The following is a 23,703-nucleotide window of genomic DNA, read 5'->3' on the forward strand; positions in this document are numbered from 1 at the left end:
TTTCTTTTTCTTATTCATATTCGCTTATTCGCTTATTCGCTTATACGCTTATACACTTATTCTTATTCTTATCTGCTTATACACCTATTCTCATTCTTATTCTTATTCTTATTCTTATTCTTATTCTTAGTCTTATTCTTATTCACTTATTCGCATATTCTTATTTGCTTATTCTTTTTCTTTTTCTTTTTCTTTTTCTTTTTCTTTTTCTTTTTCTTTTTCTTTTTCACTTATTCACATATTCTTATTTGCTTATTCTTATTCCTATTTTCTTTTTCGTTTTCTTTTTCTTATTCATATTCGCTTATACACTTATACGCTTATTCTTATTCTCATCTGCTTATACACCTATTCTCATTCTTATTCTTATTCTTATTCTTATTCTTATTCTTATTCTTATTCTTATTCTTATTCACTTATTCGCGTATTCTTATTTGCTTATTCTTATTCCTATTTTCTTTTTCGTTTTCTTTTTCTTATTCATATTCGCTTATACACCTATACGCTTATTCTTATTCTCATCTGCTTATACACCTATTCTCATTCTTATTCTTAGTCTTAGTCTTAGTCTCATTCTCATTCTTATTCTTATTCTTATTCTTAGTCTTAGTCTTAGTCTTAGTCTTAGTCCTAGTCCTAGTCTTATTCACTTATTCGCTTATTCACTTATTTGCTTATTCTTATTCCTATTTTCTTTTTCTTTTTCTCATTCATATTCGCTTATATGCTTATTCTCATTTCTTATTCTTATTCTTATTCTTATTCTTATTCTTATTCTTATTCTTATTCTTATTTGCTTATAAGCCAATTCTTTTATTCTTACTCTTACTCTTACTCTTACTTTTTTGGTCTTATTCTCTTATTGAAATTATTTTTCTAATTCTCTTACTCTTATTCTTATTATTTTTTCTTATACTTGTTATTATTCCTATTCTCTCTTTCCATCCCTTATTCTTATGCGCTTATTCACTTATTCAATTCTATCTATCTATCTATCTATCTATCTATCTATCTATCTATCTATCTATCTATCTATCTATCTATCTATCTATCTATCTATCTATCTATCTATCTATCTATCTATCTATCTATCTATCTATCTATCTATCTATCTATCTATCTATCTATCTATCTATCTATCTATCTATCTATCTATCTATCTATCTATCTATCTATCTATCTATCTATCTATCTATCTATCTCAGTGTGTGAGCAGTGCAGGTGATCCCGGTGGCTGGATGAGGATTTAGACATTAGTTGTTTCTGCAGAAGGTCTCTGTCGTCTCTGATCCCAAGGGATGGACCGCGTCTTTGCAGATGTAACGCGGTTTTAAACAACGCTTTGCGGCGGGTTTAGCTCTGGAGGCTGCCGTAACCCCCACGTTTGTGCGAGCGCACAAATGTTGCGCGCTGCTGATCAGACAGAAAAATTGTGTTTACGCCGAACTTCGGGAGATATTCTGGGACATCAATACGTTTTCTTTTTAAGCGGCTCAGTCAGATAAGGATAGAAAACACCCCGGTGTGGCGGTGGCTGCGTCTTCAGCGCTCCTCTGTGATTTATCTGCATTGTCTGCAGATTTGTTCGCGCAGGTTCCCCGCGGGAGGTCGTCAAGGTTACGGGAAGTGACCCCAGACACTCCGGGTCAGCGTTATTACCAATGCTAATCTTCAAGCATCTCAGATACGGCGCCAAGCATGTAGCTCGGTGTAAGCGTCAGGTCAGTCGGCTCCTCGTCACTGTTAGGAGGGTTATCACCTATGCTAAGCTATGAAGCTTCGGCTAATTTGCTAAATGAATCTAAACAAACAAATAATGATATTTTAATTGTAGGGCCACATGTAAAGCATCAATGTGTTTTATTGGCTCTTCCAGTTCATTTCTTCTATGTTGGTTTTTGTTGAACCTCCGTAATCTACAAAAACAAACAAAGACACTGTTTTTTATTATATTTTTTTCTTCTCCTTTTATGTGCAAATGAATTAAACCAAGAAAAATAAGCAAGTAAAAGCATGAATGATTAACTAAGTACTTAAATGAATAAATAAATACATACATATATGCATTCAATTGCGAATATACAGCAGGTATGTTTGTATTCACACACATGCACACATACGTGCATACATACACACAAAAATACATGCATGCATACGTACATACATACATACATACATACATACATATACACACACACACATGCATATACACACATAATACATGCATACATACATGCATGCAGACAAAAATACATGCATGCATACATACATAAACACACACACACACACATGCATGCATACATACATAAATACATGCATATACACACACATACACATACATGCATAGACATGCATGCATGCATACATACATACACACACACACATACGTACATACATACATAGACATGCATAGACACATACACACACACACACACACACACACACACATACATATACACACACATAATACATGCATACTTACATACATACAGACATACAAAGACATGCATACATACATACATACACACAAACACACACACACACACACACATGCATACATACATGCATACAGATAAAAATACATGCATGTATATGTACATGAACACACACACACACATGCATACAAAAATACATGCATGTACACACACATACATGCATAGACATACGTACATACATACATACATAGACATGCATACATACATACAGACACACATACGTACATACATACATACATAGACATGCATGCACGAATACACAAATACACACACACACACACACTCACACACACACACACACGAGCTAAAATGGCGAGTCGGCACTTTCCAGGTCAAGCCCGAGGAGCGTACAGTAAATCATTTTCATGCACAGCTGGTTCATTGGATGAACAAAACTGAATAATAATACAGACATATTAGTCTGCACAAACTGCTTTGGATGGATGGAAGAACGTTGAGCAGCCTGACCCTGTTTGGATTTCCACCTCCAGATACTCCTGCCAAGTTTACTCCGAGATGCCTTTTGAGTTTCATGCATTCAAAGATCAAATAAACAAAAACTCAAATAGAAATCTCCACCATGAATTAACAATAGAAATAAGGGCTCTTAATTGGATAATTGCTCTTATCTGAAGGAGATCAAATATTATTGTGATTTTTTTTTAACAAAATATATCTTCCCCCATGTAATTCTGTAACTCCATGTAACCACCAAACACGACAAATAGCCTTTTAAACCGCGGTTACCTGCGTAAAACACCGTGGTTCTCTCTGCCAAGTCTATCAAACCGCTGTGAAAAACAATGACAACGGGACATTTACATGCCTTTTCTTCCTTTATCTTTCAGAAACCAGTCGCAGGAAGTGGATTCAGGCCTCCTCCTCCTCCGCTGCTGCTGCTGCTGCTGTGGATAACCTGGCAAAGAAGTAGATCTTCGATACAGGAAGGGAGGACCAGAAGATACATGTGGCCTGAGGAGCTTACCTTTCCCTTCCTGTATCTCCCAAACAGGCCGCAGATGCAGATAGTCCCTCGCTAAGACGCGAGCTTCTCCTGCCAGGAGGTGGAAATCTGCAGCAGCTAAAACAAAGATAAGGTTCATATGATTAGTTATGCATTTACAACGAGGCGGCTGATGCGCGGAGCGAAGGTGTAATTCATTAGCCGGGAGGAAAACACCTGCGGGAGGCATCGATTAGTCTGGGTTTCCAGACGGAGGTGGTTGTCGGTGCGGCTTCGGCAAACCGAAAATGGCCGAAATGACTTTTGACGCGACGCGCTACAGTACATGCGATGTAAGCGCGGAAACGCCATCTGGACTGTGAGAAGAAATGCGGACGAAGCGAAACCCCGGCGCGAACCGGGGCTCGAGAACGTCCGGCGTGAAAAATCGTCCCCGGGAGATTGGACAATGAAGATGATTTCTGAAGCGAAATTGGAGATTAGCCCTTCGGCCCTGCCAGTGATGAGTGGAGTGTGTGTGATCGGATCGGCCGGCGCCGCACTTGGCCAACGACACGTCATCTGTCAGCCACTCGGGGGAAACTCAGTCAAGGTAATGTGACACTTGTGTTGGCCCCGGCGCCGAGAGCTTTGGAGGCTCCTATTATGTTTGTCGCTTGGTACGTGGAGCAGATCAGGAGGTCCCATCGGCCGAGGAACCCTATTTATTCTCAATTGAAAGTAATTCCGGTGTCTCGTGTGATGTTGGTATTCCAAACCCGTTCCGAGGGCGCGTTTTTATACTTTACACTTTCGTTTTCAGGATTTCAGGTTCTCTGAGTGACTCAACAGGTGTCACCCCATGTGCCCTGAGGTCGGGGGTCCCCTCCGCCTTCCACTTATGCTGCCGTACGTTTAGGAGCGTATAGATTGCATGTGGTCTTCTAGAATAATATCCCCTGAGCCAGGGAGCATCCAAAGACGTCGTGCTTACAGTCAGCTGGCGTTGGGAACAGGATGTTGACCCGAGGCTGCTCTGAAGTCTTCTCTGGAGAAGACGTTCACTTCGTAGAAGCTTTCACTTTGGCAGCGGCCGTCTTGGGGTCACCTGAGGGCCTCGGCTGCTGCGTGGACTCCGGGTGGTCCTTGAGTCAAAACCGCCCCGTGACAGGGAAACTGGGATGGCGATGTGTGGACAAGGGAAGTCGCTTCGGAGAATCTTTTGTTGTTTTTTTTTTTTTTTTTCTTTCGTTCTTGACCAAAAGTGCCGCGGTCCATGACGATATTAGCTAAAGGCAGAATCACAGTTTGTACAGTTGGAAGTCGCCTCTGGTGTGAAAGCGGCAGCTCTCAGGCTGCGACGTCTCCAGCTCAATCTGGGAGTGAAGCGAGTAGAAAGTTACAAACACCGTGTCTCTCCGGCTGCTGACCTCCTGTGGCCGATACCCTTCACCGCAGCCAGCAGCTTTTCTGCTGCAAGAATTGAAATGGAGCAACGCTTCTCAGAGTAGATTTTTTTTTTTATTCATTTTAATTAAACAAGTAGGTTCTTACTTGTTTAATTAAAATGTATTTTATTTTCAAATGATTCATTGAAAATAAAATAATTAAAATGTATTTTATTTTTTAAATAATTAATTAAAAATTAAATAATGAATACCTATTTTATTCTTAAAAAAATCAATTAAAAATAGGGTTAGTTATTTTTGGGTTATTTTGTTTTCAAATGATTCATTGAAAATAAAATAATTAAAAAGTATTTTATTTTTAAATGATCAATTTAAAACAAAATAATTAAAATGTACTTTATTCTTAATTAATTAATTAATTAAAAAATAAATAATTAAAATATATGTTATGTTTGAATAATTAATTAAAAATCAAATAATTAAAATTTATTTTGTTCTTAAATGATTAATCAAAAATAAAATAATTAAAATGTATTGTAGTCTTAAATAGTTAATTAAAAATAAAAAAATAAAATGTCTGAACATTTCTTTTATCTTAGTTTATACATATTTAAAATGTCTTTTAAAAATTGAAGGTGATGACGATCTGAAAACATTGAAATAAAATGTGTGCAAATATTTTCGTTGACAGCACATAAAGAGACGACAGCATTTTTGGTTTGCTACCGGTGGATAATTTAAGTTCGGAATGAAATTGACTATTTTGAGACTATTTTGCTTAAAAGTAACCTTCAACCCAACGTGTTTTCTTGGAGTTCTAAATTGTTGCATGCAAAAATGTCATTTTCACTGCAGTTGTTCATTGATGCAAAAAAATGCAACATATATTTTCTTGGCAAAGTCTTCTTATCTTGGCAACTGGACTTGAATTTGAACTTGAACAACCCCCTTCGACCTAGTTTCTGCCAACAACTCTTCCATTTAAATAACAAGCCGCCATGACCCGGAACCGTCCAAAACTCCAGCGGTTATATCAGAAAACTCCCCACAGGTCATTAGAAGGGAAGAAGCCTCTGGGACGACGACAAGAATCCACGGACAACAACACGTATTGTATTCATACATAGCATAAATGCAAAAAAAAAAGGTTATACCGTGCTAATTCATTTGAAACGGGTCTGACTGGCTCTTTGAGCAGTAAAGGTCACAGAGAGAACGGCTGAATGTCCGTATCATGTGCGAACGAGAGGGTGAATCGTCGTCGGCTCCGGGATCGGACGCTGACCGACGGCCTCTCGCCCAACGACAGCCGAGATCGTCTCCGGCCTCCACATGACGAATGAAAGTGTCCATTTTTGCATCCTATCATGTTTTTTCTGGCAATGTTATTGATTACAATGATCTCTGAAATGTCTCGGTGCACTTTATGACGGCTGAGAGTCAAGATTCAAAGATTCAAAGCATTTATTGTCACATGTACAGTGTTCCTACTTTGCTGTCCGCAGTGCATTGGGATCGGTGCTGGTACACTGTTATTAATAAATATAATTATAGATATGCTCACCCTTCGTCTTCTCAACTGATAAAATGCGTTTGAATCCGACAAAAAGGCAGGAAAGCCATTTTTAATTGTTCTCAACAGCGCCAAATTTTCCTCCCATCTTACTGTCCTCTAAGAATTCACTATTTCAGGTCTGAACTCCAACGTGTAGAACAACGTCCTTACAAAGTATTTATATTTATTCATAAACGCTCGCACCTTCACATGCATTCGCTGTTCTGTCGTTTTTATTATAAATACCAGTAACGCCGGTGATCGGCGAGAGAGGAGAAGCCGTGGAGGAGAGGCAGGTGATTGGCTGTGGTGACCTCTGGTGGGAAGCAGAAGACACGTCAACGATTATTACCGGTAAGTGTTTAATTAAATCTCGTAAAAACAGAACGGCGATCCCGACTTCCCGGCATCCGTCGGTTTAACGCCTGTCGTGAGGTCAAAGGTCGCGTTGATGTTTCTGGCCTGTGATTGGTGACGGTGGTGGAAACCAGTTGCGTCGCTGCAGGTGTGTGTGTTTTACGTCCACTTCGATGCTACGACTCCAGATTTGCCTCCAATCCCGCGGCGATAATCCCGTCAATATCCAGGCGGGCGTTTTTATCGGGTTTGCAGACGTTCACGGATTTCACGGCGACTTCCAGGAGGAGCCTCGGACGCTTTTCGTCCGCCGCTTTGTGACGCGGCGCGATAAATTTGCAGGCTTACGGCCGGCCTCCAAATCCAGGCTAGCATCTGATAAGGGAATTGAACTGGAAGGCAACTGTAAATATAGAGAGGGGGGGCTTTCACCGATTGGACCGTTCAGAGACGGTCGCGGCCGTGATTGGACGGGAAGTGAGGCGCTTTCGTTTCGCCTTTTATAATAAAACACGAGTGCGCTTTTGGACACTTTGTGAGGAAATGAGGATTTGAACAAATAAATATTCTTTGTGTTGAGGAAACGCAGGAGCGCAGGGCGAAGACTATAAATCCTCCCGTTGCTTTCTTCCGGCGGTGGCAATATTTTCCGTCCCTGCAGCGAGATCTTCATGCACTTTTCAGATTTATACCGACATCCAGCGGCGGTCAGTCAGTCATTCATAAAGATAACTCCATTTTCACCCTAACTATAATCCACTCCTGCATTCATATTCCAACTTTTCTTGAGTTTTAAAGCACAAGTCGCAGAAATACTTCTTGAATTTGAAAGGAAGAATATGCCGGGGTTTTCCTCAATATCAGAGCGCGGTGGAGGGGAGCGCAGCCATCCGGGTCGCCGCCGTCCCCCCACTCATGACGCCGTGGCACCGTCCTGTGGTGAGATGCTCCCAAACACACTCCACTCGGTGAATGACACTTTCTCGCCCTCTGGGAACAGATTCTTCCTCCACACGCCATCACGCCGATGAACGCGTGAATCCCCCCCTCCCCCCCCCCGCACACACACACACACACACACCACCTCCTCACACACTGGCAACACCTGGACCCTGAGCATCACTTCATCACAGATAACATCCTCTGCTAAATGTCACCACACAGACTGTCACTGCTGGCGGCTCAATGTACACACTACATATACACACTGTACACACTACATATACACACTGTACACACTACATATACACACTCTATATACACAATGTACACACTACATATACAGACTGTACACACTACATATACACACTGTGCACACTACATATACACACTGTACACACTACATATACACACTGTGCACACTACATATACACACTCTATATACACAATGTACACACTACATATACAGACTGTACACACTACATATACACACTGTGCACACTACATATACACACTGTACACACTACATATACACACTGTGCACACTACATATACACACCGTACACACTATATATAAACACTGTGCACACTGTACACGCTACATATACACACTCTATATACACACTGTACAAACTACATATACACACTGTACACACTACATATACAGTACACATTCCATATACACACTGTACAAGCTACATATACACACTGTACACACTACATATACATACTCTATATACACACTGTACACACTACATATACAGTACACACTCCATATACACACTGTACAAGCTACATATACACACTGTACATGCTACATATACATACTCTATATACACACTGTACACTCTACATATACAGTACACACTCTATATACACACTGTACACGCTACATATACACACTCTATATACACACTGTACACTACATATACACACCCTATATACACAATCTTTATACATACTGTACAAACTGTGTCTACACCTGTATATTCACGCTGTACACAATGCATATATACACTGTACACACTCCTTATAAACACTGTGTGTATAGACTTTACACAGTACATATACCCACTGTACATATTCACTGTATATACATACCCTACATAAACCATATACACACTGTATATACACTATATACAGTGTATATATTCACCGTACACACTGTATATACACACTCTACACACTCCTTATAGACACCGTATACATACTGTGCACACTGTTTTTACACACTGTATATATACTCTTTACACACTGTATATATACAGTGTAGGTATACAACGTGCATTTTGTCTGTAACCACTGTAAAAACGGTGTATCTACAGATCCGTGCTGTAGATAATATCCAGATAATATATGTAGATAATATCCAGTAAATGTTGCGTCCAGGTGTATAAAGAGATACTTGACGGCCGTTCGCGGCTCCTGTCTGACCGCCGTCCCTCTGACGGACATCCTTTGGTTTGTTTCTGAACCCGATCGGGTCTGAGTCGTAGCAACGGCGAGGCGGAGCAGAACTCCTTGTAGGTGCAGCAGGATCCTGACTGTGGTCTCGACCAGAAGAGTTTCCACACCAGCAACAACCATCAGCTTAGCAATGGTTACTTGCTCAAAACAGGACAAACAGGCGGTTGCTTTGGTTCTTGTTCGGTTCGACCAAATCCTAAAAGAACCCAAGTAACACGTCATTCTTCAGACGTGTTTGTCTCAAACCCGTGTGTTTTATGGATGTACAGATGATCTCCATGGAGACGATTCAGAAGGGGGAGCGTTGGACAAATGTCATTGCTAGAAGTTGTGTTTGGCGGCACAGAGCGCTGCCGGTCAGCAGGGGGAGTCAAAGACAAGGAGAAGACGTGAAGCTGCCGGGATGCTCCTCACAGAGAGGATGAACCTTCAGAATCAACGTCTTCAAAAACACGGTTCAGGGTTCACGGATGGTCCCTTTGACAACAAATGGTTTTGGGCTTCATCTCTGATAAACATGCGACCCAAAATGTAGCTGGAGATACATCGGATAGTCTTCTTCTCCTCCTCTGGGCCGCCAATCATCTGCTTTCCACCTTTCCCTCCATGCATAAACCTCCTCTCTGGACCTCCTCCAACATCAGCATCCTTCTGTTCCTTCAAACCATCTCGAGCTGATTTCAACCTCCGGAACATCTAACGCGTACCGTCCCCCTGATGGACTGGTTCCTGATCTTCTCCACCCTCCTCGCTCCCAGAGAGGAGCCTCCACAGGCAGAAGACAACGAAACAAAAAACAAATCCATGAATAAATAGACGACAACAACATCAGGGTTGACGAAGGACAATATCTAGGAACCGTAAGGGGGGAAAATACACAACCGGAACAAAACATCAATATAAATAGTGACAGAAATAAATAGTAGTGAATAAACTAAATAAAATCTTCCTCATCACTAGCGTGATGAAAACACCGGGAGCCAAACAACACTTGTGAAATAGAAATAAAAACAAAACAATGACTGTAAATGTGTGAACCGTCACCAATCACTGGCCCGAAACATCGACGCGACCTTTGACCTCACGACCGGCATTAAACCGACGGATGCCGGGAAGTCGGGATCGCCGTTCGGTTTTTACGAGTTTTAATTAAACACTTACCGGTAATAATCGTTGACGTGTCTTCTGCTTCCCACCAGAGGTCACCACAGCCAATCACCTGCCTCTCTTCCACGGCTTCTCCTCTCTCGCCGATCACCGGCGTTACTGGTATTTATAATAAAAACGACAGAACAGTGAATGCATGTGAAGGTGCGAGCGTTTATGAATAAATATAAATACTTTGTAAGGACGTTGTTCTACACGTTGGAGTTCAGACCTCAAATAGTGAATTCTTAGAGGACAGTAAGATGGGAAGAAAATTTGGCGTTGTTGAGAACAATTAAAATTGACTTTCCATATCTATAATCATATTTATTGATAACAGTGTACCAGCACCGATCCCAATGCACTGCGGACAGCAAAGTAGGAACACTGTACATGTGACAATAAATGCTTTGAATCTTTGAATCTTGACTCTCAGCCGTTATAAAGTGCACCGAGACATTTCAGAGATTATTGTAATCAATAACATTGCCAGAAAAAACATGATAGGATGCAAAGATGGACACTTTCCTTCGTCATCCCTGCCGTCGTTGGGCGAGAAGCCGTCGGTCAGCGTTCGATCTCGGAGCCGACGACGATTCACCCTCTCGTTCGCACATCATGTGAACATTCAGACGTTCTCTCTGTGACCTTTGCTGCTCAAAGAGCCAGTCAGACCCGTTTCAAATGAATTAGCACGGTATAACCTTTTTTTTTTGCATTTATGCTATGTATGAATACAATACGTGTTGTCCGTGGAGGTTCCCAGTTGTCCAGGTCTTGGTGAATTCTTGTCAAAATCTTCTGGTCGTGGCGACCGGACTTGAGTTTCTTTGGTTAAAGATGTTTCAGTTGTAGTCGTTATTATTTATTATGGAAGTTATATAAACTTCAATTTAAACGTTATTTAAATGGAAGAGTTGTGTGCAGAAACTAGGTCGAAGGGGGTTGTTCATGTTCAAATTCAAGTCCAGCTTCCAAGATAAGAGGACTTTGCCAGGAAAAAATATATGTTGCATTTTTTTACATCAATGAACAACTGCAGTGAAAATGACATTTTTGCATGCAACAATTTAGAACTCCAAGAAAACACATTGGGTTGAAGGTTACTTTTAAGCAAAATACTCTCAAAATAGTCAATTTCATTCCAAACTTAAATTTTCCACCGGCAGCAAACCAAAAATGCCGTCCTCTCTCGATGTGCTGTCATCCTTTTACTGGAGCAGCAAAAAAATTTGCTCACATTTTATTTTGATGTTTCTGGATCCCCATAACCTTCAAATTTAAAATGACATTTTAAACATGTACAAACTAAAATAAAAGAAATGTTAAGACATTTTAATGATTTTATTTTCAATTAATTATTTAAGAAAAAAAATACACTTTAACTATGTTATTTTTAATTGATTATTTAAAAATTAAATACATTTTAATGATTTTATTTCTAATTAATAATTTAAGAAAAAAACAACTTTAACTATTTTATTTTTAATTGATAATTCAAGAATAAAATACATTTTAATGATTTTATTTTCAATTGACTATGTAAAAATAAAATACATTTTAGTTATTTTATTTTTAATTAATAATTCAAGAAAAAAACAACTTTAACTATTTTATTTTTAATTGATTGTTTAAAAATAAAATACATTTTAATGATTTTATTTTTAATTAATTATTTAAGAAAAAAATACACTTTAATTATTTTATTTTTAATCGATAATTTAAGAATAAAGAACATTTTAATGATTTTATCTTCAATTTATTATTTAAAAATAAAATACATTTTAATGATTTCATTTTTAATCAATTATTTAAGAAAAAAACACACTTTAACAATTTTATTTTTAATTGATAATTCAAGAATAAAATACATTTTAATGGTTTTATTTTCAATTGACTATGTAAAAATAAAATACATTTTAATTATTTTATTTTTAATTAATTATTTAAGAATAAAATACGTTTTAATATGAGTACATTTGAGTCCTTCTTGCATTCATGAAAAAAAGCCGATCTTCAAGTTTGACACGTTTTATTTCGATGTTACAAGATCGCAAATTTAAACTGACGTTTTAAAAACCAACTCAAATAAATACATTTTAATGATTTTATTTTTGATTAACTATTTAAGAAAAATACACTTCATTTTATTTTTAATTGGTTATTTAAGTATAAAACACATTTTAATGTTCTAATTTTTGATCAATTATTGAAAAATAAAATACAATTTCATTATTTTATTTTTAATCAATTATTTAAGTAAAAAATACGCTTTATTTTTTTATTTTTACTTGATAAATTAAGAGTTAAATACATGTTAATGATTTTATTTTCAATTAATTATTTAAAAGTAGAATACATTGTAATGATTTTATTTCTAATTAATTATTTAAGAATAAAATACATTTTAATTTGAGTCCTTCTTGTATTCATAAAAAAAAGCCGATCTTCAAGTCTGACACGTTTTATTTCGATGTTACAAGATCGCCGTCACCTTCGAATTTAAACTGACGTTTTAAAAACCAACCAACTCAAATAAAATACATTTTAATTAAATTCCCGCCACTTATTTTCAAAAGCCACAGGGAGGGATCCCGGAGCCGTGAACCTCGCCGTTCCACCAAACCTCCCGCGTGACCCAAATCTCATCTCACCATCAAATCCATTTTTTACCACCCGTCGGAACGGTTGCAAACGTCCAGTGACGTCTCCGTCATGCTGCCCTATATTCCGCCCGCCGCTGGGACGGGTCCTGTTTATTACTTCCAAGGATCTGCTTTCATGCCGCCACCCTAATCCCCTGACCTCCACTTTTAACAGGCGGGGGTGAAGAATGAATGATCCACGGCAGCTGGAGGCACGGTGGGACGCGAATGCCTCCCGTGACATTGATGGATTAATGTTCCTCTGCTGTAAGCTTGTATTTATACATCGTGACTTATCACCTCAGGTTAACGTCGCTCAATACGGCGCTGCAAATTGTGTCATGTTTATCCCGTCTTAAACATATTTATCGTAAAGCATTATTCGAATGGTTGACGGGCCGGGATTTGGAGAAGTGCGTTTTCCAACTCCTTCAGAATGTTTGTTTTTTTTCATTGGAGACTTTGCAAACATCCGATGGCCCCTTGATTTTGGCGAAGATTTAAAGTTCCAGACAAAAATGGACTCGGATCACACGAACCCAGTCTGCGGATCTGCACTGACGCCGCTTCATTGTATTTCTTTATATTATTATTAATTAAGCATTTGATAAGAATAAGAACAACTTTATTTATCCTGAAGGAAATTGTTTGGCCAGAGATTCAAGTAAAACATAACAATAATAAATAATAGTAGGAAGGAGGGAGAGTAAGAAATACAAATAAAACTATAAAGTGTCAAAGTCAAGGCTATAAAGTGTTTTAAGGTCTTAAAAAGTACAAAGATTTGAATATTGATATTGATATTATTATTATGAATTTATTTGTCCGTATAATTAGTTCATTTATTCACCATTTATTTTCTCATTACTACATGTTTTAGGTGTACTTTATTAACATTCACTTGCCACTTTATATATTTCATTAATTCACTGGTCTATATTATTATTAATTTGTTAGTGTATGCAATTATAAGTTTACTCATTTATGTTGTTCATTTATCAGCGTATATCATTATAAGTCCATTCTTGTATTTTACTATTCATTTCTCTGTGTATATCATTATTCATTTATGAGTGTATACTGTTAGTATTCTATTAGTGCACATTATCATTAGTCAGTTCAGGAGTTATTCTTTTATGGTTAATGCTGAGCCCTGACAGCAATTATAATAGCAGAGAAACCAAATCATTTTTCACATAAATTCAAGTAAGCAACCACACAAAGCACTTTAAGCAACTATGCGTTTATATTATTTACAGTAAGGCGAGGGGTTCGGTGTGTGTTTCCTCCAGTCGGAACGGGTAATAACATCGGAGGTGCAAATGTTTACATTTAAATTCAGTTTATAATACATCCGTTGCGGCAAATTGACACACACGCTTCTGTATGCAAAGTCAGGGAGAATATATCGGCCGTTATTTGCGGCGGGCGTCTTTTTGCGATGGAATTTTTAAAGAATTAGTCCTCCAGCCTGAGCAGGGTGCAAGAAGACTTCTGTCCGACCCAGAAACCGGGCATCATTTTCCCCTCGAAGGAGCTTCGTATCCTCCGCAGCAGGCGGACGTCCTTCCTAATCCTCCCGTCCGTTCCCTCTTCCGCATCTTCCACCGCGTAAAAGTCGATAACGCCGGCCGGGTGGTCGAGATAAACCCCGATGGTAGTGCTCTGAGGGACGTCCCATATCTCGCTGTTTGTGCCGTCGAACCAGACCTGGTAGTGGGACCCTCCCCAGCCGAGACCCCACGACTGCTGGTTCTCTCCGAGGCCGCAGGGTCCGTCGCCTCCTCGCCTCGCCGCCCCTTCGTAGGCCACTCCGACCACCACCCACCCGGTGTACTCCACCTCCCAGTACGCCCTGGAACCCAGAACCCCTTCTCTGCAAAGAACCTGGGGACGAACCGGGACGCAGATCAACAGAAGTACAAGAACCTCCATCGGGTCTGAACTTTTTTTGACCGTGAAAGTAAATCAGAAATGGCGGCGTACCTGAGGGACGTGCTCGTACCTCTCCGGTCTGTCCAGGACGGGGCAAGCGATGTCGTCCGTCTTGCGCGACACCTTACATCCGCCCTCCGTGATCCACAGCATCCTATTGGCCGTCTTGTCGTCCAGAGAGAGGTCGATCCAGTCTGTGTCGGTGGTCGGGTGGGGGATTATCGCCATCCGAATCAAGAACCACATTGACATCGACATTGAAAGACGTTGAAGAACGGTGGTTTTTGTTACATTTCAGAAGGTCGGCTCTGCATGTCGGCTCGGGGATGTCCGGCCGGCAGATCGGGGTCTTCTCTGAACGAACTGCGGACGAAGGACGACCACGTGACAAGCAGAAGATCCTCTTTCGTAACCGTGACAGACGGTTTCCTGCCGAGCCGAAGGACGTCGCAACGGTTTCCGTACTTACCCGTGGTGGAATCCATGTCTTTGGAGTTTCCTCCTACAAACAAATGATAGGAATCATGCAGATTTTGTCCAATCGTGAATCTGAAACCAAACTGAGATGATTTTCTCAGCAGGTCCAAGTAGATCATCTATTTCAAAGAGGCCATTTTGGGAATAAGCACCCCCCTGACTCCGTAGCTCGCTCTAGAGCTGCAGAGACCGTCGGCGTTCTTACCGTTTTGTCCGATGTTGGAGTTTCTTGGATGTGAGCTTCTGTCCGGGAAGTACTGCCGCTGCTTTTTATACCCCACAGGGCAAGCGGGGTATTAAAGGTTTTGGTGGGGCTCCTAACGGACATTTGGGTTGGGTATGCTGAGATGATGAGCTTACTAATGGGATCAGTGGGTCAAACCGGGATTTCTACCGACACCCGACCCCATGACACCCGCGGGTCTTTTAAAGATGTGGATTTGACTTTTACAGTTCATCCCGTTGTAACTTTGCAAAACCCCATTCTCAGAAGTTGATGTCAGCGGGCAGCAGAGGCATGAAGGGCGGGTCGAAGTCGTAGACGGAACAAGAACAGAGACGAAGATTTGATTTTAGGGGTTACAGGGGCGGCGTGGCGCAGAGGTTTAGACCGGTCGTCTTTGTAACCCCACTTTCCTGGGTGGATCCCCGGTTCCTGCAAGCCTGTCGAAGTCTTGTTGAGCAACACTAACTGCTCCCCTTAGCTACCTTTCTGCTCCTGACTCATCCACGATGGGTTGAATACTTGGGTGAAATTTCGCTGGTGCTGCGCTCTGTGTATTAACTGAACGTGACAAGAAAGGCCTTTCTTCTTCTTGCGGGAAGTTCATCCCCATCAGGCCCTTCTCACATTAGCCTCCAAGAAGACAAAACACTTTGGATCTTCTTCGACGCACACGGCTCACCGGCGTATGCTTCCATTTCTCACCGTCCTACGAGTGATTGCAGGCGATTCCCAATTTCCGCGACGGCCGAGCCTTTTTTTTTAATCGAACCTCGTTCCCTTCCAGCGTCCCCCTACTGTTTTCCCTCCGCGCATGTTGCTAACTTGTTTATTTAGATCATTTGGTCATCTGCCGGGGCAGCCGGAGGCGCATGAAGGTCGGGGCAGCCTTGGCTAGCGGTTTGGCCGGGTGTCAGAGCATTTAACACCTCGGTTGCCCCCCTCCGGTCCCCTGCACAGGAGAGCGGCGAAGTAGGCGTTCAGGACGGGCGGTCAACTTTTGTCCTTACATAGGCCACGGGCATGAAGGTCTCTGCGATGCGGCGGCGCAGGGCTCACGGAAAAATGCAGGTCAAAACCCCGGCTAAGCCTGAGCCAGTCACCCCAGTCACATGACCCGCAGCGGGGTATGTAGGTTATAATGTACCTTTGCAGAATATTGATGCACATTGGGGTATATTTAGCGTACTTGTATGGAATATGAATATGATATAAGCATACTTGTATGGAATACCCTATCTGTAATGTCCATCGTATGTCCGTCTCTGTCGCTAAATACTCAGATGTGGCGCTCTAGGAAACGTATAGACAGTTGTGGTTTAGCGAGCAGGTAGGAACCGGTGTCCTTTCTGAACCCTGTTTACTTCTGCGCCCCCCCAACCCTCTCGTTGATACGAATACACCGATAGCCATGCCTGAACGCTAATAAAAAAGGCTTTTATTATTAATCTGAACTCAACTGGCCGGCAATAAAGTCAAAAATAGGAACGATACGGGATATGAGATCGGGAACCGGTCAAGATTTCCAGCCGCCGCGTTTCTGATGAGCCGAAGAAGCGCGCTGGGTTGACGCGAGGCCGGGCTGTTACGCAAGCGCCGATAAATCAATTTTGCCACATTTTATTATCTCTGACTGATCTGATGTTATGTGATATTTATGTGGTTTGTTTTACTGCTTGGGGGCGAAGGCCGATATGCAGAAGGGGATGCTTTGAGCGGCCGATGGCGCTGCGTGGTTTGCCCGATGGCCGAGTCCCAAGGAAATAGGACGGAGGATTTGCATTCTGCAGCACGGGCCGGGTCTTCCACGGAAGCGCCGTCAAATATCTTTCATTTGACAAAAATATATCTATATACTCTGTTCAGCGTCAGCTGCCTGCCCTTCTTTCTGTCACCTCCCCGGATGATGCACCGCACTTTCCCTCCGTCTCGGTCGGAGTCTGTTTATTTCCTGCTTAAAGCAGCGCGGTTGTGTACGAACACCTGCTATTTTTCTGCACAAACACACACACACACACACACACACACACAGATATTTGCAGCGTTGTCCGGTCTTCCAGTCAATGACAATGCTTTAAATCGAATGCAGTCAAAGTGGTGTGTGTGGTATGTGTGTGTGTGTGTTTGACTTCTTTCCCTATGAAGTGTGCGTGTGTGTGTGTGTGTGGGTGTGATTACACGCAGCATCAATCATGCCGCTAGCGTCGCGGTGTGAAGGTCCCGGGCTGCTTCTGTGAAGGGGGGCGGGCTTTGCCGGGTTCCAGGGATGTCCTCGGGACATCCGGGCGTCCATTTGGCCTTTTTTAGGAAAAATCGGTGCGTCCGCCGCTCCGGTTACAAACCCCGAGCCTCTTATTGGCAACATCGAATCCACGTAAGCGCCCCCCTGACCTGCGCTGAAGGTATAAAACAAGGGCATTAAGGTGTCAGTCAGCGCCTCATCGCACACACCGACAACGGCGACATCAGCCTGGAAAACAAAAAGCTCCACGCTCCGACGGAGGATCTGGAACTGGAGATGCCGACCAGCACCAGGATCATCTCTGACACCCGCAAGTCAGATAAAGGTAATCCTCATTTTCCTTCCCTTCTTCCTCTTCAAGACTTTTATTGTGGGGACACAGAGAGCAGTGAAATTTTAGAGATAGTAGCTGATATGAAGAAGGACACGGAACAATAATACAACAATAGCAACATCTATGGGTTTAGATCAGGGGTCGGCAACCCATGCGGCTCCGAGTGGCTGGGAAAATAAATTATGAATATTTAATTGAAGTGTATTTCATTTGCGTTAATTCCTTTTTTTAACTTTTAGTTCTAAGTTGGAAGATTATTGTGATCTTGAAATATTAAATAAAATTATATTTATTATTTTTCGCCGCTCAAAATAACGTCACACCGGCGGAAGCCGGTATACCCGCCGGCCGGTAAAGTCCTGATTTGCAGATGCTGTGCGCAGAAGTTCAGGGGTAGAAGTCCCATAAACCGGGTGAAATAAAAATTTATGAAGATATTTTGCAAATATTTATTTTTTGTTGTTTACTGACACAGTGATTTTTTCTCGATTTATTTTTAAAATTCAGGTTAAGGTTCCGCTACATGCTCTGAAAGCCCAAAGCTCAAAATGAGTTCATTACATAAATAAAATTTAATTTTCTCCGTAATACTTTGTGAATTTCAGAAGCAACACACTACACACTTGTCTATACACAGTGTAAAGGTAATAAAAAGCAATATATACAGTGGTACCTTTGTTTTAGATGTCAAAAAGTAATTGCGGCTCCCAGTGTTTTCTTTTCTGAGGAAACCGGGTCCAAATGGCTCTTTGGGTGTTAAAGGTCGCCGACCCCTGGTTTAGATATATAACACAAAAAACACCTTGAAGGATAAATAGATTAATGTGTGAAAAAAGAAAAAGTAAATAAATGGGGAAAAAAAGTGTATATTGTCACATGAACAGTGTAGAAACACAACTTCCTGCTTTCCTGTCCGCGGTGCATTTAGAAATGAGCTGATAAAGATGATTTTAATATGATTATAGATATGGATACGAGCAGTGGCAGTGCAATAAGACATTTGCACTGCACTGGTGTTCAGGGTTTGTGCTGAATCGAGTGCGATGTGAAAAAGTGTGTGTCAGTCATGCACATTCTCGTTGGACACTTGCAAAAAGTAAGTATTCGCTGCTTTAATAGCGTCACCCAGCCGAGGGAAGATCTAGATCTACTGGGTCTCGGGCCAGCTGCCGGGATTTTCTGTTTGACGATGCAGGAGGTGCGTCGTCATGCGGAAACCGTCGCGGCTGAAGTTTAATCCGTCATGATAGTCTGTGTTGACGTATCCTGAGATCCTGCTCGTCCTTCTGATACCTTCCTCTGGATTACGGCGGGATGATGTTTAATCCGGAGCAAAGTCGGTGCTGCAGTTTAAGGTTTAACATATTGATTTTTCTCGCTAATATTAGCCTTCACAAACAGGCTCGCGGTGAAATCACATTCGTTCCCGCGCATAGCATCGACGATAATGGGAATCGCCGGCGATTCTCTCAAACGCTGTCACGATTAGGCTAACAAGCCCGGCCGGAATGTCGGCGCGGGACTTAAGCCGCTTTTGGCCTAATCATCTGTGCGGTGTCAGGTTGTAATGAGACCAGACAAAGCAATATTTTCATCACCTCGCGCTATTTACGGACGGCCGGCTTAGCATTCTCACATGGTCGCTTTCAGGCGGCGGCCAAGTGAGACGATTTATGGCCGTTCATTTATTCATTACGCGCCAGCCGCGCCGCACGGAAACGGACGCCGGCTTTGTTAGCGGCAAGCTCCAACTCGACTTCCACAAAGGTCTTCGCCGATTCTTCGCCGAGTCGACGGAGCCGGAAAGGAATTTTTACAACCATCTGTCGCTGAAATATCATTTATTTTTCGATATTTGGTAAATTAGCTCTCTGGCGCCTCTCCTGAGCGATTACGGCGCCGCGGCCGCTGCATGTCGGTGTTTCCCGGGAATTCCGACGGAGACAAAGTCTCACCTCGCGTCGCCTGCCGGGACACACACCTGGCACACACACACGCTCGGAGGGTGTCGGTTCGGTGGCGTCGGCACGACTCTCATCCGTCTTTATTTATTTTCTGTCGTTTCTTTTCCGCAGCCAAAAAGGTCAAGGCTGGAAACACAGGTGAGCCGACCGCCGCGTGCCGGAGGCATCGGCGTCCCGGTGTGTTTTGAATGTTGATGAGAACATATGGCTGATATCTTCGGTGACCTTGACTCACATCTGACTGTCACTCAACTCCCCAGAGAAAACACCAGCCTATGAGCCAAACATACCAGAGCCCAAATGCAGAGCCGAGCTCGTCAAATGTAAGCACTTTTTGGCCTATTTTTATCATTATTATCACCATTATTGATATTTCCAGTATCAATAATAATTGTATTATTATAACATTTTTTTCATTTTAATTGCCACTATTTTTATTATCATTATTATTATTATTATTATTATTATTATTGTTGTTGTTGTTGTGCTTGTATTATCATAATTAGCATTGATATTTTCATTATTCATGATAAAGATGCTGCTATTATTATTATTATTATTATTATTATTGTTGTTGTTGCTGTTATCAATATTTTTGGGATCAATAATAATTCTTGTACAATTATTTATAGCCATGATTATAGTATTATTATTGTTGTTATTATCATTATTATCATTTTTATTATTAGCATTGATATTTTCATTATCTATGATAATCATGGTGCTAGTTGTATCATTATTATTATTATTATCATTATTATCATTATCATTAGCGTTGATATTTTCATTATTTGTGATAATGACGGTGCTAATATTATTATTGTTATTGTTGCTGTTATCAGTATTTTTGGTATCAATAATAATTTTGTGTTATTATTAATATAATTATTATTATTTTTGTTTTTGTTGTTGTTACTTTCATTCCCTTTTCCTGATGATTTTTTTTTTTTCTAATTTTAAATCAGTTTGGGTCAATCTGTCGTTCGATGAGAAGACGGCCAATAAGGTGCTGTGGATATCGGACGGCGGGGTCAAAGTGGCCCGTATGACCGACGACCTCACCTGTCCCGTGTTGGACCGACCCGAGAGATACGAATACTCCCCGCAGGTAAACATCTTATGTGTTCAGGTAACATCGTTCCTAATGTTTGGCGATCGATGTTCCATACGGTTTGTTCCACCAAGACCTGGAAAGAACTAGACCAGTGGTTCTTAACCTGGGTTCGATCGAACCCCAGGGGTTCGGCGGAGGTCAAGACACACATTGGTGATGACATCACCGGCCGCAGGTGATCACGCTACATAGCTCGGCCTATCCGTGCTGCGGGGATTTTGGCGCGCTCAGTTGTAGTAACTTGTGACCGTCGTGATGGTACGTCATGTGATTTCTTTCTTAATATTTTAATCCCTTCGTACTAATTATGTCGGGCAAAAAAAGAAAGCGGTCGGAAGAACACGTACGATATGGATTCACATGTATGACGGAACGTGATTGGAATCGATGTCCTAACCGCATGATTTGGAACGACAAGATGAGCAATTCTAGTCCGGCACCGGCAAAACTAAGGGAAGGCTTCCTTCAGCTGCATGGAGATGGGAACTACAAGAACATAGCGCTTGCTGGATTCAAGGTGAAGGGAGCCAGATTCCATGAAAAGGCTCCTCCGCCTGTTCTTTGTACCCATCGACGAACCGATCCTCCATCCAATAAAGAAGGGTTCGGTGAATGCGCATGTAAAACAGGTGGGGTTCAGTACCTCCGACAAGGTTAAGAACCACTGAACTAGACGATTTCTGCACAGCAGAAGCTGCATGAGTCATGTTTTCTGTTTCATTGCTGCAAAAAGTCAATATGTCCACGTTCTACCAGGTGCTCTGCAAGGAGGGCGTCCTGGGCTTCCGGGCTTACTGGGAGGTGGAGTTTTCCGGGTGGGTCGTCGCCGGCGTGGCGTACGAGCGGGCGGGGAGGAGGAACAGCGACGGCTCCTGCGGCCTCGGCGAGAACGAGGAGTCCTGGGGTCTCGGCTGGAGCGGCTCCGGTTATCACGCCTGGCACAAGGGTCAGAGTTTCCAGATCTCGGAGATGCCGAAAACCTCCACGCTGGGGGTTTACCTCGACCAGCCGGCGGGCATCTTGAATTTCTACGCGGTTGAGGACGCCGGCGAGGGGAGCGGGGCGAGGGAGGTCAAACTGCTGCAGCAGGTCAGGACCTCCTTCCAACAGAAGATGATCCCAGGTTTCTGGTTGGGGGTTCACTCCCACTGCTCGCTCCTGAGGAAGGACGAATGAGGACCTTCTGGACGGACGCGGCGGCTCCGCGGAGCTCCTGCAGACCAGCCTTGGCTTGAACGCCATGATATTTGGACCCGTTTATATAGATTTATACTGATATCTATTCCGTCCTGTATTTCTATTCCTCTGTATGTTCTTGTTGACATCGTTTGTCCGGGAGAAATGAAGCTGTAGGGATCTGGTGTAGAAAATGCAATTGAAATTTTAAATAAAAAATGTCAAAGCCTGTGTGAGCGTGGACTTTTGTCTCTCATTGTCATTGTAGGTCTTCACAAAGTACCGAATCAGAGCTACTAACTATGTTCATGACGCTGGACTGGACCATTTCCTTAGTGTTTCTTCTTCTTCTTCTTCTTCTTTCGGCTTTTCCCGTCAGGTGTCGCCACAGCGAGTCAACTTTCTCCATCTAACCCTATTCTCTGGATCCTCCTCTTCCTTCATATCCTCTCTCACGACGTCCATAAATCTCCTCTTTGGTCTTCCTCCAGACCTCTTGCCTGGCAGCTCCAATTCCAGCATCCGTCTACCAATATATTCTCTATCCCTCCTCTGTCCATGACCCAACCATCTCAGTCTGGCTTCTCTGACCTTCTCTCCAAAACATCTAACATGTGCCGTTCCTCTGATAGACTCATTCCTGATCCTCTCCATCCTGGTCACTCCCAAAGAGAACCTCAACATCTTCATCTCTGCAACTTCTAGTTCTGCCTGCTGTCTTTTGGTCGTTGTAACAGTTTCTAGTCCAAACATCATCGCTGGTCTCACCACTGTCTTGTTCACCATTTCCTTAGTGTTTAAGTAGTCTTAAGTAACTTAAGTCTCTCAAGGAACTAAATCTAATGGACCAAAACACACACACACACACACACACACACACACAAGTGTCCATGTTCTCCGTGTCCACTTGGGGTTCCTCCGGGTTCTCCAGGTTCCTCCTTTTTTCACTTTCGGCTTTTCCCCTTCAGGAATCTCCACCTTCTCCATCTGACCCTCTTCTCTGGATCCTCCTCTCTCACGACGTCCATCCATCTTCTCCTTGGTCTTCCTCTAGACCTCCAATTCCAGCATCTGTCTACCGATATATTCACTCTCCCTCCTCTCTACATGACCCAACCATCTCAGTCTTGATCTCCAAAACATGTACTGTCCCTCTGATGGACTCCTTCCTGATTCTCTCCATCCTGGTCGCTCCCAAAGAGAACCTCCACATCTTCATCTCTGCGACCTCCAGCTCTGGCTCCTGTCTTTTGGTCATTGTGAGTGTTTGTAAACCAAACCG

General features: G+C 42.1%; 2 protein-coding genes and 1 long non-coding RNA gene across 3 annotated transcripts; 1 reads left to right on the forward strand and 2 right to left on the reverse strand.

Annotated features, from left to right (window-relative positions):
- Positions 1–3,321: 3,321 nt before the first annotated feature.
- Positions 3,322–4,401, reverse strand: LOC147214980 (uncharacterized). The gene is made up of 3 exons (XR_015104328.1): positions 3,676–4,401; positions 3,481–3,576; positions 3,322–3,411 (listed from the first exon to the last, which is right to left on the reverse strand). It is a non-coding gene; the product is annotated as an uncharacterized LOC147214980 (long non-coding RNA).
- A 9,447-nt stretch (positions 4,402–13,848) lies between these two features.
- On the reverse strand, positions 13,849–16,396 carry LOC147214981 (tripartite motif-containing protein 16-like protein). The gene is made up of 5 exons (XM_086140786.1): positions 15,574–16,396; positions 15,361–15,393; positions 15,183–15,254; positions 14,943–15,085; positions 13,849–14,843 (listed from the first exon to the last, which is right to left on the reverse strand). The coding sequence occupies exons 2-5, from the start codon at positions 15,374–15,376 to the stop codon at positions 14,415–14,417; spliced, it is 660 nt and encodes a 219-aa protein (XP_085996912.1). The 5' UTR covers positions 15,377–15,393; positions 15,574–16,396; the 3' UTR covers positions 13,849–14,414.
- Positions 16,397–18,008: 1,612 nt separating this feature from the next.
- On the forward strand, positions 18,009–22,650 carry LOC147214982 (stonustoxin subunit beta-like). The gene is made up of 5 exons (XM_086140271.1): positions 18,009–18,158; positions 20,243–20,269; positions 20,392–20,454; positions 21,097–21,239; positions 22,002–22,650. The coding sequence occupies exons 1-5, from the start codon at positions 18,110–18,112 to the stop codon at positions 22,419–22,421; spliced, it is 702 nt and encodes a 233-aa protein (XP_085996397.1). The 5' UTR covers positions 18,009–18,109; the 3' UTR covers positions 22,422–22,650.
- Positions 22,651–23,703: the final 1,053 nt, after the last annotated feature.

This window comes from Fistularia commersonii, chromosome 33, assembly GCF_037954325.1.
Source record: "Fistularia commersonii isolate RoL2024-O1a breed Wild chromosome 33, RoL_Fcom_v1.0, whole genome shotgun sequence".
Lineage (NCBI taxonomy): Eukaryota > Metazoa > Chordata > Actinopteri > Syngnathiformes > Fistulariidae > Fistularia > Fistularia commersonii.

Bases quoted from the DNA above. Each gene is read 5' to 3' on its own strand.
- LOC147214981 (XM_086140786.1), bottom strand. The intron at 15,086-15,182 runs GTAACAAAAACC...CCACCGACACAG, and splicing joins CAGAGCCGACCTTCTGAAAT to ACTGGATCGACCTCTCTCTG. The intron at 14,844-14,942 runs GTACGCCGCCAT...GTTCGTCCCCAG, and splicing joins GGTACGAGCACGTCCCTCAG to GTTCTTTGCAGAGAAGGGGT.
- LOC147214982 (XM_086140271.1), top strand. From the start codon at position 18,110: ATGCCGACCAGCACCAGGATCATCTCTGACACCCGCAAGTCAGATAAA. The intron at 20,270-20,391 runs GTGAGCCGACCG...TCAACTCCCCAG, and splicing joins GGTCAAGGCTGGAAACACAG to AGAAAACACCAGCCTATGAG. The intron at 20,455-21,096 runs GTAAGCACTTTT...ATTTTAAATCAG, and splicing joins CAGAGCCGAGCTCGTCAAAT to TTTGGGTCAATCTGTCGTTC.